The sequence below is a fragment of the Callorhinus ursinus genome, unplaced genomic scaffold, assembly GCF_003265705.2.
Source record: "Callorhinus ursinus isolate GAN/ISIS: 27379988/994484 unplaced genomic scaffold, GSC_fseal_2.0 scaffold12, whole genome shotgun sequence".
Classification (NCBI taxonomy): Eukaryota; Metazoa; Chordata; class Mammalia; order Carnivora; family Otariidae; genus Callorhinus; species Callorhinus ursinus.
Genome location: NW_027397074.1, coordinates 82,934,463 through 82,948,230, shown reverse-complemented (window position 1 = coordinate 82,948,230; position 13,768 = coordinate 82,934,463). Strand labels below are relative to the sequence as shown.

General features: G+C 37.3%; 1 protein-coding gene across 1 annotated transcript in view; it reads right to left on the bottom strand.

Moving 5' to 3' along the window:
• CNTNAP2 (contactin associated protein 2) overlaps positions 1 to 13,768 on the bottom strand; it is a 2,027,980-nt gene that overhangs the window by 1,140,446 nt on the left and 873,766 nt on the right. The window contains exon 4 of the mRNA XM_073899330.1: positions 7,988 to 8,135. Coding sequence (XP_073755431.1) covers positions 7,988 to 8,135 — 148 coding nt within the window. The remainder of the gene's footprint in view (positions 1 to 7,987; positions 8,136 to 13,768) is intronic.

The window sequence follows — 13,768 nt, the reverse complement described above, 5'->3', positions numbered from 1 at the left end:
ATCAATATGAGCCACAATTAGATATATACAGATAATCTTTCTATTACAAAGTATTCCAATTCAAGTTTGAAATACAAACTACTTTGCAAAGACTTTAAGAATATATGTTCTTGAAGCTAAGTTCCATTTCTCTTAATGGCAAGAACATTTCTGGTTATAACATACTAAATTTATTTTTTATCTACTTGCATACATAAGAACAGAGCATGTCCTTTATATATAACATACTACCCTGACAATTTTAATTATCTCTTTACTATGTGTAACTTGTATGGTATTTTCCATCTGATGATAAGTAATTTACATGTTTATAATTCAAAAAGCAGCCTCGTGAAATTGTGGTTTAAAATAATCTTAAATAGAAATAACATAAGGTCTTGAAACACTGAAATTGGAATAAGAAAAACTAAATTATTTGCTTTGTATGACTCTTTTGGAACATCTACTAATATAGTCAGTAAGGCAAGTCTTTCAACATTGTGTAGGCACCTACAGCACCATTCAATATGATGCAACAGAACCATACCCTGTTCAACTAATGAAAGAATCTATCCAGCATCAAAGAGTAATGAATTTCCACTGAGGGTAAGTTAGGCCTGCATCATTTACATCTTGGTATTTGTTCAGTTCAGCAAACATTACTTGTATATGGTCTGATAATTGACAGGATGCCAATAATGAATATGGTGACTGTGTCTGCCCTCTCCCCCGTATCTCACACTCTGCTGTATTTTGGAATACTTTGATACATATTTCATTGGAAATATTCACACAGTGTAATGACAGTAAAAAAAAAATGTGGTTCATTCTGGAAATTCAGAGAAGTCTTCTTGTTGAAAATTGCATCTCAACTGAATCCTGGAACATAAGAGACTTGAGGAGGTGAAGAATGGAGTGGACACCATGGTTGGAGAGGATATGCTGGACAAAAGCATGTTCAAGAAGCACAGCATGTACTGGGAAATAGAAATAGTTTGTACTGATGAAGGGATAAAGAAGATGTGGTAGATATGTACAATGGAATATTACTCAGCCATCAAAAAGAATGAAATCTTGCCATTTGGAATGACGTGAGTGGAACTAGAGTGTATTATGCTAAGCAAAAGAAGTCAGAGAAAGACAAATACCATATGATTTCACCCATATGTGGAATTTAAGAAACAAAACAGATGAACATAGGGAAAAGGAAGGAAAAATAAAATAAGATAAAAACTGAGGGGGAGACAAACCATTAGAGACTCGTTACAACAGAGAACAAACTGAGGGTTGCTGGAGGGAGGTGTGTGAGGGGATGGGGTAACTTGGTGATGGGCATTAAGGAGGGCAGTTAATGTTATGAGCAGTGGGTGTTATGTGCAACTGATGAACCACTAAATTCTAAACCCCTGAAACTAATACTACACTATGTGTTAACTAACCACAATTTAAATAAAATCTTGAAAGAAAGAAAAGATTAGGTCATACTGGATTAGGGTGGATCTTAAATCCAATGAGTGGTGTCTTTATAAGAGGGCCATGTGAAGATACAAACACAAACACATGAGGTAAGAAGGCCACGTGAGGACGCAGACCCCGACACACACAGAGGGAAGAAGGCCACGTGAGGACGCAGACCCCGACACACACAGAGGGAAGATGGCCACGTGAGGACGCAGACCCCGACACACACAGGGGAGAAGGCTGGTAAAAGAGGAGGCAGACACTAGAATGATGCACAAACAGGTCAAAGAGCATGAAGGATTGCCAGCAACCACCAGACCTCTGGGAGACACATGAAACAGTTTCTCCCTCTGAGCCTGTAGAAGGAATCAACTCTGCTGACACCTTGATTTCAGACCCCTGCCCTCCAGAACTACAACAGAACAAATTCTGTTGTCTTACACCACACAGTTTGTAGTACTTCACTACTACAGCCCTAGAAAACAAACAAATACATCAAGACAGCACCTCTTGCCTAGCAGCATGGGAGTAGTGAGCATCAGTTTGTGGTCCCTGTAGGAGGACAATCTCATTTGCACAGCATGAAAAGGACAAAACACTGTCCTTTTGTTTGTATTTGGTTTCTCTTGATACTTTTTCTTGCCCTAGTCTGGCACTTACTCTCCACTACGATTTGCATTGGGCTATATATCCAGGCTTTATTAATTATTCATCCAAATTGAAGACATATACAAAAATTAGTTTAGTTGTGTGTATCTTGGTTTCCCAAGGGACTGGCCTTACGCTTAAGGAGACTCTGGTTAAAAGCTAATACAGTATTTGTCATCAAAAAATGCTCACTTCAATCAGGACACTGTGCTGGGCTTGTGTAAAATGAATGTTTGAGTACTGGAGCCATAAATGATTTTTTAGAAATTATTACACTGAGACTTCTCCCTTCTGCTTCATGTAGTCCCTCTGGTACAGAGTTAGAAGATTAGCATCGGTGTTTTGGGAGGTTTACTGAGTCAGAAGATGTGGGGGCTATCACTAAGTTTTAAAAATAACAGCATGCACTTGTTTCAACTAGAGGGAAAACCAAATGTAGAGGGAACAGCATAATTTAAAATGAGTTTCGATTCATTGAAATTAGAATTCATATTATCCTCAAGACAAGTCAGGAAACACAAACAGGAGAAGCCCTAAAGGCTTCAAAGTAGTGGCCTGGAACTAACCTTCTCTACCTGGAATAGAGTGAACTTTCTATTTGCAATCTTGAGAAGTACCAAACTTCTCAGATGACAAAGAGATCACGGAAGAACTGCACAAGGAAAAACGACAAACACAAGGGAAACTACAGTAGCACACACTCCAACAGAAGTAGTGCTCATACTGAGATTTCTCCCTCTCTAGTTCTTCTGGCAAACTTAGAAATAAAAGAAGCACAACCTCATTCCCTAACCTGGAGCTTTAAGATAGACCTCAGATAAATCCTCTAAGGGGTTTCTAGAAAGATGAGAGAATTCATTTCTCTCTCCCACAGGAGTGATCGAAGCCTAGTTTCTCCTTGCTGGGACCCTAGCATACACAGTACTGCTAACTCTTATTAAGGCAAAATAAAAGGGTGTATCTGACTTTTCCCCCTCAAAGATTCATGATTCTTGGGCGCCTGGGTGGCTCAGTTGGTTAAGCGACTGCCTTCGGCTCAGGTCATGATCCTGGAGTCCCGGGATCGAGTCCCGCATCGGGCTCCCTGCTCGGCGGGGAGTCTGCTTCTCCCTCTGACCCTCTTCCCTCTCGTGCTCTCTCTCTCTCAAATAAATAAATAAAATCTTTAAAAAAAAAAAGATTCATGATTCTTTTTCTCATTGAAAAATCAAAGTCTCTGACACAATAGTTCACTAAATGAAAAAAAAAAAAGAAAACAGAAGGCCGTCTTCTAAGGGCCCACTCTAGCCTGAATTACAGGACAGGTAAATTTAAACCACAGTACCTTTAAGAAAGTTGTCCATCACAAATATGTTTAACACATATTTTTCTTGTTATAAATGTGTATTTTTCTTGGAAAAGACAAATACAATTTATATTCTTCAAAAATAGATAAATACAAATAATCTGATTTGGACATTAGTTAGGAAAATGGCCCAGTTAGGGATCTGGTCAAAGAAGTGACTAAGTCATCAACTCTTTGACAATAAAGACTGTGTCCAGGATGATTAAATCGTTGTTCTCCAAACTAAGGGGAAAAAAATCAGAGAACACCATTTAAAAAATAAATGTTGTAGGTTCTTTAAACTATAAAAGAACATGGAAGAAAAATAATAAGCAGATGTTTTGGTTCTTCTAATCTACACCAACCAATCTGGTCGCCAGCAGTCACACTATTTAGATTCAAATTCAAGTGAATAAGAATTAAATATAATTTAAAACTTAGTTCCTCAGTTGTCTCAGCTACATTTCAAGTGCTCAACAGCCAAATGTAACTAGTGGACTACAGTAGGTCAAGGACATTTACATCTTTGTTTAAAGTTCTACTGAAGAACACTGCTCTACAGCTATTTTTGTATCTCTTTTCCCCCTAAAATGATATTGATACTTGCATAGTTTCCAGGCCCTGCTATACACATTACCCCAAACTTGGTGGCTTAACACAACAGCTCTAGGGCGCCTGGGTGGCTCAGTTGGTTAAGTGACTGCCTTCGGCTCAGGTCATGATCCGGGAGTCCTGGGATCGAGTCCCACATCAGGCTCCCAGCTCAGAGGGGAGCCTGCTTCTCCCTCTGACCTTCTCCCCTCTCATGCTGTTTCTCTCTCTCTCTCTCTCAAATAAATAAGTAAAATCTTTAAAAACAACAACAACAACAAGAACAGCTCTATTCTCTCACAGTTTTGGAGGCCAGAAGTCCCAAATCAGTTTCATTAGGTTCAAATCAATGTGTCAGCAGGACCTCAATTCCTCCAGAGGCTCCAGGGAGAATCTACTCCTCTCCTCTTCCAGCTTTTGGTGGCTGCTGACATTCCTTGACTTATAAACATATCACCTGATCTCTGCTCCATGGTCACAGTGCCTCCATTTTCCTGTCTGTGAATTCTCCCTCTGCCCACCTCTCACAAGGATAGAACTCACTGTACTTAGAAGCCCCCTGGATAATGCAGGATAATCTACCCATGTCATGATCATTAACTTAATCAAACACTCTGCCTTATTAAGTAAAATTTACAGTTCCAGGGATCAGTACCTGATATCTCTGGAGGCCATTATCCAATTTACTACAACCTACTACAATGGTATTTTTCAACTTCTATTTTACATTTTATTTTATGTTACCAATTCATCATTTACTCGTACACTGGCACATACTGGTATAATATTAATACAGTTTCTTAAAGCGTACGAATTTTCCTCCCAGAGAGGCTTATACACTTGAAAGGCCTAGCTTCCTACTTAGCTTCCGGTATTTTTTCCTTCCCATCTTGTGACTGCCAAAGCCCAGGCTAGATGGAGAAGGCCATGATAGCACGAGCTCAAAACTTTACAGATCCACTTGCAACAACTGTAGAACAACTGTAAGCCACACCTGAGTCACCCCACACTATTTGCCTTTGGGCAAGCTGCATTTGCCTTTACTGTGAATTCTAAAGTAACCCCATTGACAGTGTTGCTTTTAAAATGATTATTTTTGAAGAAAGCCATCTCAAAAATAAGATAACACATCTGGATATTATAACAAGAATAAAATAAAAGAGAGTTGGCTATAAAAACTACTCAAAACAATTACAAAATAGATAAATAAAAGACAACACAATAGAAAAATGTGCAAGATTCTTCAACAAACACTTCAAAGAAAGGGTATACAAATGAATGACAAGCATAACCTCTTTAAAAATCAGGAAAGTGTTCACTAAAACTAAAATGAGATATAATAAACACCCACCACAATGGCTAAAACTTTCAAATCAATACTAAGTGCTCCACTTTGTGAAGCAATAGGAACTCCAGTTCATTGGTTGTGGGAGTCTAAATTGATACAACCACTTCAGAAAAAATTTTGTTATTATTGATAAAAATTAAACATGCATATATCCTAACTTAGTATTACCCTTTCCTAAGCTGACACCCACGAGGAATATTCATAGCAATTCTATTAAAATAGCCAAAAATAGAAATAATTCAAATGTTCATTAACATGAAATGAATTGATGATTGTAGAATATTCATACAATAGAGTAACAGTGCCAATGAAAATAATCAAATACCTTAAATAACAGTGTGGATAATTCTTACAATTATTATTTTGAAGAAAAGAAGTCAAATGGGAAATAATATATATTTTAGGATTCCCTTTTTAATAAAAATTAAAAAAAGTAAAATTAATCTATGAGGACAAAAATCAGGTTAATTTTTACCTTTAAAAAGCAGTAGTAACTGGGGGAGGGCCTGATGGGTGCTTCGGGGGTGTCAATATGATTCTTTTATTGACTTGATGATGGTCACATCATTGTTCATTTTGTTGGAGTAAAGGAGTAGAAAAATAGAAGAGTGGTAGTGAGCTCTAGCATTGTACCAGACTCAGCGGTTTTCCTTTCAGCTCTATCACTCAGGCGATGTGCCTCTGTGTGAGTTTTAACTTTCACTATTTTTATCCTAATAAATACTACTGTATTAATTGTCCCACCTTGTCTCTAATAGAATGTTTTCCTTATTCACTGTGGTATTACTAACATTCAGTGTATTTCATGACACATAAAAAATGCTCAGTAAGTAATTATTAATAAATTACACACATCATGGTTTCCATGAAGAGTATTACACATTTTTCATTTACTGAAAGCTGAACATGCTCCCTAGAAAATCCATCATGCCAAGAAAAATATCACATTTTGTCTTGGCCTTCCTAATGTGCTGACAGTCAGAATATGTGTGAACACAGAGTTCTGTATCCAGCATACCCAGACCACATAGAGAGAACCCAAATTTATGTTAGGTCTCATTTTAGGCTTCTCCTAACAAGTTAAATCTTCCTCCTGAAGATCTACATTCTGCGGAAGAACTAAATTTCTATGCCTCTCTAATCATTATATTTCCTATAATAAAGTGATGACCAAATAAAATAAACACATATAGAATTTTTAAATGATCTCCATGGCCACTTTGTAGTAACCAGTTCAGTTTGCACATAATGTTGTCCATGAATAAATAAATATGATTAGGTCATCATGACAGCTAATATTTTCGCCAATCTCTGTACCTGATTCGTACAGAGGTGAAAACTTTATATATATTTTTATTATAAACTACCAAATGTTTGGTTAATTTTAAAAAGCTTGCCAATAGGGAGCCTGGGTGGCTCAGTTGTTTAAGTGACTGCCTTCGGCTCAGGTCATGGTCCTGGAGTCCCAGGATCGAGTCCCGCGTCGGGCTCCCTGCTCAGCAGGGAGTCTGCTTCTTGCTCTGACTCTCTCCCTCTCATGCTATCACACTCTCTCTCTCTCAATAAATAAATAAATATCTTTAAAAAAATAAATAAAAAGCTTGCTAATAGGTCATTTGCCATCTTCTGGTTATAGTAAACTTTTATTTTTCTGTATCTATAGGAAGGGTAGGGGAGAGTCTAATAGTAGACTTCTAGGAGGAGGGAACTATTTTACCAGAGAATTCATATTCTAAAGCCAGTATCTGCAAATCATGTATTTGCAGACTGAATCTCTACTACCTAGTGGCCTCAAGATAGCTCAACAATCTTTAAAGTAATTCTGTGTTGGCACTGCCTACTTGGAAGCAAATAAGCAAAGACAAATCTTCAGTAGATGAATCCATCATCAACTTTGGCCTGAAAGAAAGTCCACAGATGAGGTTTTAAAGAAACTAAGGTCACAGTCAAGAAGACGGAGAAGGGAAGGACCGGTAGCTAAGAAGGCTGTAAAGAAGAGGAGGAGGAGCAAAGAAGCACATCCTGGTAAAAGTGAGCAGATGCAAGACTGTGGAGGGGCAACCCCCAAAATCCATATATTAGAATCACTAGACATATATATACAATGCATTTAAGAAATAAAAAAAAAAGAGTTTAAAACATGATTAAAAGAAAAGAATCATTTTAGGTGACCAAGTCAATTTTTTAAAGGAGCAAATAAAACTTACAGACATATAAAATATCACTGACATTAAAACTTAGTGCTTAGCTTTAAAACAGTAAAAAGTGAAACTGATGAGAATTGGCAGGAAGTTCTCCAGAATCTGTCACAAAGAGTCAAAATGATGGATAATACTGTAAGTTTCTAGTTTTTAAATATTGCATAAGACTTCAAGCAACTTAATTAATAAGCTTTGTCGTTTTAGTCTACTGAACAACAATCACTTTCCAAATCCTTCGCTTAAGGTATTTTTATATATGTTTTTGTGTAAAGATGTAAAATATATTTATAACATACAAATAAACTAACATGTTATTTATATATAAAAACAAGTTTATTGTCAGAGAAACCAACTAATGTTAAATAATCAAAAATAAACAACTCACTAATTACATGAAGATGACAAAATCCACCACAAATTTCAGCAGATACTCACAGTAAGAACAGCCATAGACTTCGATTCTAAGCCCAATGCGGCCTTCTCCGTTCCAGTCCAGAGGCACTATGCGCACATAGCGGGCAATAACTGGATGCTGCAAATCATGCCGAACCACACTATCAGAGTTGATATTTCCAGGAAATGCCTGGGAAAAAAGAACAGGGATTAAAAAATTAAAGAAAAATGTACTTTGGAAACAACCATGTTCCCTGTGTGTTAAGATAAATTTATATTTTCTTATCCAATGGCAGGATTTTATATTTTCTAGTATAAACAATTTGAACAAAGCTACTATACTTCCTTTATTTGAAAACAAGTTTTAAATGGAAACAGGCCAAAATTTCTATGGGTCCTTTCAAAGGTGAAAATACACATATATTAGAATGAAACACTATATTGTACCCACTGTAGTATCCAGACAATATTTAATATGAGTTCTAATATTTTGCATTTAAAGTACAGTTTTTCAGCCTCCAAGCATATCTCTTGCTTTTATTTTTTTTATTATGTTGTTAATCACCATACATTACATCTTTAGTTTTTGATGTAGCGTTCCACGATTCATTGTTTGCATATAACACCCAGTGCTCTATGCAGTATGTGCCCTCTTTAATACCCATCACCAGGCTAACCCATCTCCCCACCCCACCCCCCTCTAGAACCCTCAGTTTGTTTCTCAGAGTCCATAGTCTCTCATGGTTCGTCTCCCCCTCCGATTTCCCCCCCTTCATTTTTCCCTTCCTGCTATCTTTTTTTTTTTTTAACATATAATGTATTATTTGTTTCAGAGGTAGAATTCACAGTGCTCACCATAGCACATACCCTCCCCAATGTCTATCACCCAGCCACCCCATCCCTTCTACCCCCCACCACTCCAGCAACCCTCAGTTTGTTTCCTGAGATTAAGAATTCCTCATATCAGTGAGGTCATATGATACATGTCTTTCTCTGATTGACTTATTTTGCTCAGCATAACACCCTCCAGTTCCAACCATGTCATTGCAAATGGCAAGATTTCATTCCTTTTGATGGCTGCATAATGTTCCATTATATATATGTGTGTGTGTGTGTGTGTGTGTGTGTATATATATATATATATATATATATATATATATATATATATATATATCACCTCTTCTTTATCCATTCATCTGTCGATGGACATCTTGGCTCTTTCCACAGTTTGGCTATTGTGGACATTGCTGCTATAAACATTGGGGTGCATGTACCCCTTCGGGTCCCTACATTTGTATCTTTGGGGTAAATACCCAGTAGTGCAATTGCTGGATTGGATGGTAGCTCTATTTTCAACTGTTTGAGGAACCTCCATACTGTTTTCCAGAGTGGCTGCACCAGCTTGCATTCCCACCAACAGTGTAGGAGGGTTCCACTTTCTCCACATCCCCGCCAACATCTGTCGTTTCCTGACTTGTTAATTTTAGCCATTCTGACGGGTGTGAGGTGGTATCTCACTGAGGTTTTGATTTGGATTTCTCTGATGCTGAGCAATGTTGTATCTCTTGCTTTTTAAAATTCTCCTCTACATTACCTACCCATGCCACCATTAGAAATCCGAACTTTTTCTCAACATCAGTTAGATAAAAAGAACAACTGAATACATTGTGAAAGTAGTCTTTCTAGCTTTTATTGGCATGAACACATTTACAGAATTTACGAGTTGATCAGAAATGTGTCCATTCCATATTTCTCCTTTACAGAGGATTCTGTCAAATCAAAAGAGTGATTTCCCATGAGCCTTATTTACATTGAGAAGTTCATGTTGTCAATGTTTTTTCAGCAGAGAACAAATGGATTTTCTTCAGGCATGGCTATCATTCATTCAGGAAACATTTGTAAAACATCTATACCATAATAAGTATAGAACACGATAATATGGGGGACATAAGATGTCTAAAGCCATAGACACTACACTCAAAACGATCACAATCTAATAACAGGGAAAATGTTGGTATAAAATTCTAATTCAAGGAAGATTTAAAGCAACAGACCATCATAATTTAGAAGATATAAGTCAAATAAATGAGAAATATGTTTGTTACATTTTAAACATCAGCTGTTTTAATTTCATACATACATTCTAGCTCTTTCTATATTAGATAACTTGAGTTTTTGTAATGTTGTATTCCATGTGACATCCTTTTTTATATGTTTATATGATCTCTTAAACACTGAAATAAAAATTTTAGGTAAACTGCCCTTCTTTAATCACACAAAAAACACAACATAAGCACCATATTACATGGCTAATTTATTGTCTTCTTGACCTGAGGCTTTGAATTTGCTTCTATATAAAAATAGAAGTTCTACCTTTAAAAAAATTATTTTGTAAACACATAAAATTGATAAGAAGCAAACAAAGACATGCTTTTGATAAAAAGTACATAGCAGCTTTGAAGCAGGAGGCTCTGGTTTACTCTCACACACACGGCACAACGCTGAATTTGTGGTTGCAAGGTTTGTTACCTGATGGGCACTCTTCGGTCACACTCCAGCCTCCAAAACACAAAATGTGCAATGTAAGACCTAATAATACAGGGCTCAGACTGAAATATTTCCTCAGGATTAAAACTATTTTGTATAACATTTAGATGTCCCAACAATCTACATGAGGGTAAAACTTAATCTATAACATGAACAATTTTGTGTTTGAAAACTGGAATGGTCTTCAGAGGCTATTCCAGTTGCGCCCTCTGGGATTTTCCTCATCCTAGCTGCATCTACATTTTCAGAATGGGCCACTCCTTCAAGCCTTCACTGAATGTTAGGTCATGAATGTTAACACTGAGAGCATCTTCTGTGTATCTTATTGACAAAATTTGATCAAGAAAAACAGCAAAAGATTTCTTTTTAGGTATTTTTCTAGACAGGCTGTAGCTTTACAAACATGCCACAAATCTAATTTATTAAACTGCGGCTGCATTTTAATACCACTGGTGGTTGTTCTGGCTCCAAAAGTAATATGGGTGAGCATCCCTGACCAAAATCACTGGAATTAAATCCTTATAGCATTTAAATTAATCTAAAATTTATCTTAAATATTACTCAATAAAAGCCACCAAACAATTTTAACTTGAGGATATGCTTGCTATAGTGCTTGGTGACATATATAAATATTAACAACAACAATACCAAGTAACTCTTTGGGAACTCTATCTCTGAGACATTTGTAGTCTTTTGAGGCCTGAAAGAAAACAAAACAAAACACTCTTCTGTGTTTCTCCTCTACTTCAAAACTTCACTCTGACACCAGATACGTGAGTTTTCCCACACATCAAGAAACTCTCTGATTCTCCGTGGACACTAGCTGGAGGTCCCATAATTTAACTCAACTCTGACACAATCTACATGGAGAGAGAGTCAGATCCCACAGGTCAGAGGAGGGGTCGCACAAGACCACCCCACTTCAGATGCTGATCTCAAGTCTAATTTGTCCCTTCTGCTTCTGGCAGACCAGCTAAAAGTAGGTTCCCATGACCCCATTCTCAAGTCTGATCATTTGCTAGAATGGTTCACAGAAATCAGAAAACCGGTTTACTTACTAGATTACTGGTTTAACATAAAAGGATACAACTCAGCAAAGAGATGCACAGAGCAAGGTATGCAGGAAGGGTTTCCACACCTTCTCCGGGGGTGCCACCTTCCCCAGGTCCTCTACATATTCACCAGCCCAAAATACCTCCCAACCTCAACTTCAGATATTTTCATGGAGGTCTCATTATGCAAGCGAAATCATTAAATCATTGGCCATTGATGATTAAACTCTCCAGAGATCAGGATGGTTCCACTGCTAACCAGCCCCCCTCTTTTTGCAATTATCTAGGAGCTTTCCAAAAATCACCTCAAGCATAAATTCTGGTGTGGTTCAAAGGAGCTTATTATGAATAACAAAAAAAAAAACCCATTTCACCTTTATTGCACTTATCACTTAGGAAACTGCAAGGATTTGAAGAGCTGTGTGCCAGGAATGATGGACAAAGACAAAAAAAAAGTATTTCTTGTAAGTCACATTAGCACAGGCCTAAAATAATATTAAAAATGCAAAATGCAATATTAAAAGAAACTACAAAAGTGCATGACACAGGTAATAATTTCAGTAATATTTGGAGCTCTAGGAAAACTATGCAATCAGAAAGAAGAGACAGACTTCAGCTGGACAGGAGGGCATAACGGTGTCTGGGAGATGGAGACAGAGATGATGGAGGAGGACACAGCAGAGAACAGGTTATTCCTGGCACAGAGAAGGAACTCAGGTCTAGGGCTTAAGACACCCAGGGCCTAGACGTAGTTATGCTGAAATTTCATTCTGAAGAGGTACTTCTCTAGGTCTCATTTTTTTTTCATTCTTTCTCCCCATGTCTTTCTCCAAAAAAAGGCTTGGCTAACTTATTTGCACAATCCATTTTAGATCTAATATTGTGGACTCTCCAAAAACATGAACATTTTTTACATTCAAAATTAGGTATTAGAAGATATAAGTCTGACTGGAAGGAAGCGTGCATATTGGAAAATCATGGTTGTTTTAGCAAGGTCTGTCTAATTATGGACAAAAGAATCTAGCATGCATTTTCTAAAAGAAATGACAGAATTAGAGCCACATTCAGGAGATCGTGGGTGGTGGAAGATTGTATTGGGGGCAAAAAGACTAGCAACAAGGAATTAAGGGTCAATGCCAATGTGGTAGTAAGGGGAAACAAGAAAAATGAAAGATGGATATGATATTTCAAAAGAAAAATTAGTAACATTTTGAAAGAAGGGGACAGGAGAAAAGATATAAACTAACCTATTCCAAGGTATTAACATCTAGGCATTAATGACAGAAAAAAGGGGGATAAAATGGTACGTATCTATTCTTCCCCTCCTGAGCAACCTCTTCTTTTCCTCTAACAGCATCTACATTTTCTTTAAAATGTTACCCACTGCCCACTCTTAACCCACCAGAATCAAGACAGGAAAATCCCACACTATAGCCCCAGGGGTAGGCACCTAACGTAATGAGACTTAACTTTAGTACTTGTACTGGAATGATTAATTCATACATTCATTCACTGGGGAAATAGCTAAGAGCCTCTATGCACAATATATTCAAATCACTGGGGTTACAGGAGTAAACAATACAGAGTTTCAGTTTTCATGGCATTTATGTATTAAAGTACATAGTGGGGCAGCTAATAAATAATAAATATTTAATGAATTTGTGTGTGTACATATATTACTGACACCATGTTACATAATATATATATGTTCTTCCATATTAAATTACATATATAGTATACACATACTGAGCATACTTTGCATGTTTGGGGATAGTAAGGAAGCCAGTGCTTTTGGAACATAGTGAAGAAAGGAAGAACAGGGTAGAAGATGTTGGAGAGATGGAGGCCAGAGGGCCTGTAAACCATGACCATGTTGTAGATTTCATTTTAAGTGTACCAGAAGAAAATCCATTGGAGAGTTTTAAGCAAAAAAATTACACATCTTACCATTGTTAAGACCAGGGCCACTAACACCCCCTCCCTGTATACAGTGAAGTTCCTAGGAAAACAGAAGACAACAGCATAATATAAATTACAGAATCGTATTGGGTAGAATGATCTGGTGACCAGTGTTCCCGAGGGGTGGGGTGCTGCAGGGAGAAGTGAAGAAGAGTGGTGCAGAGGTGAGTCAGGAAGAGAAGAGACAGGAAATTTACTACAACCTGGATCCCAAATGCACCACATGTGAGGACAGAAAACAAAACAGAACCCAGAACTACCAGGA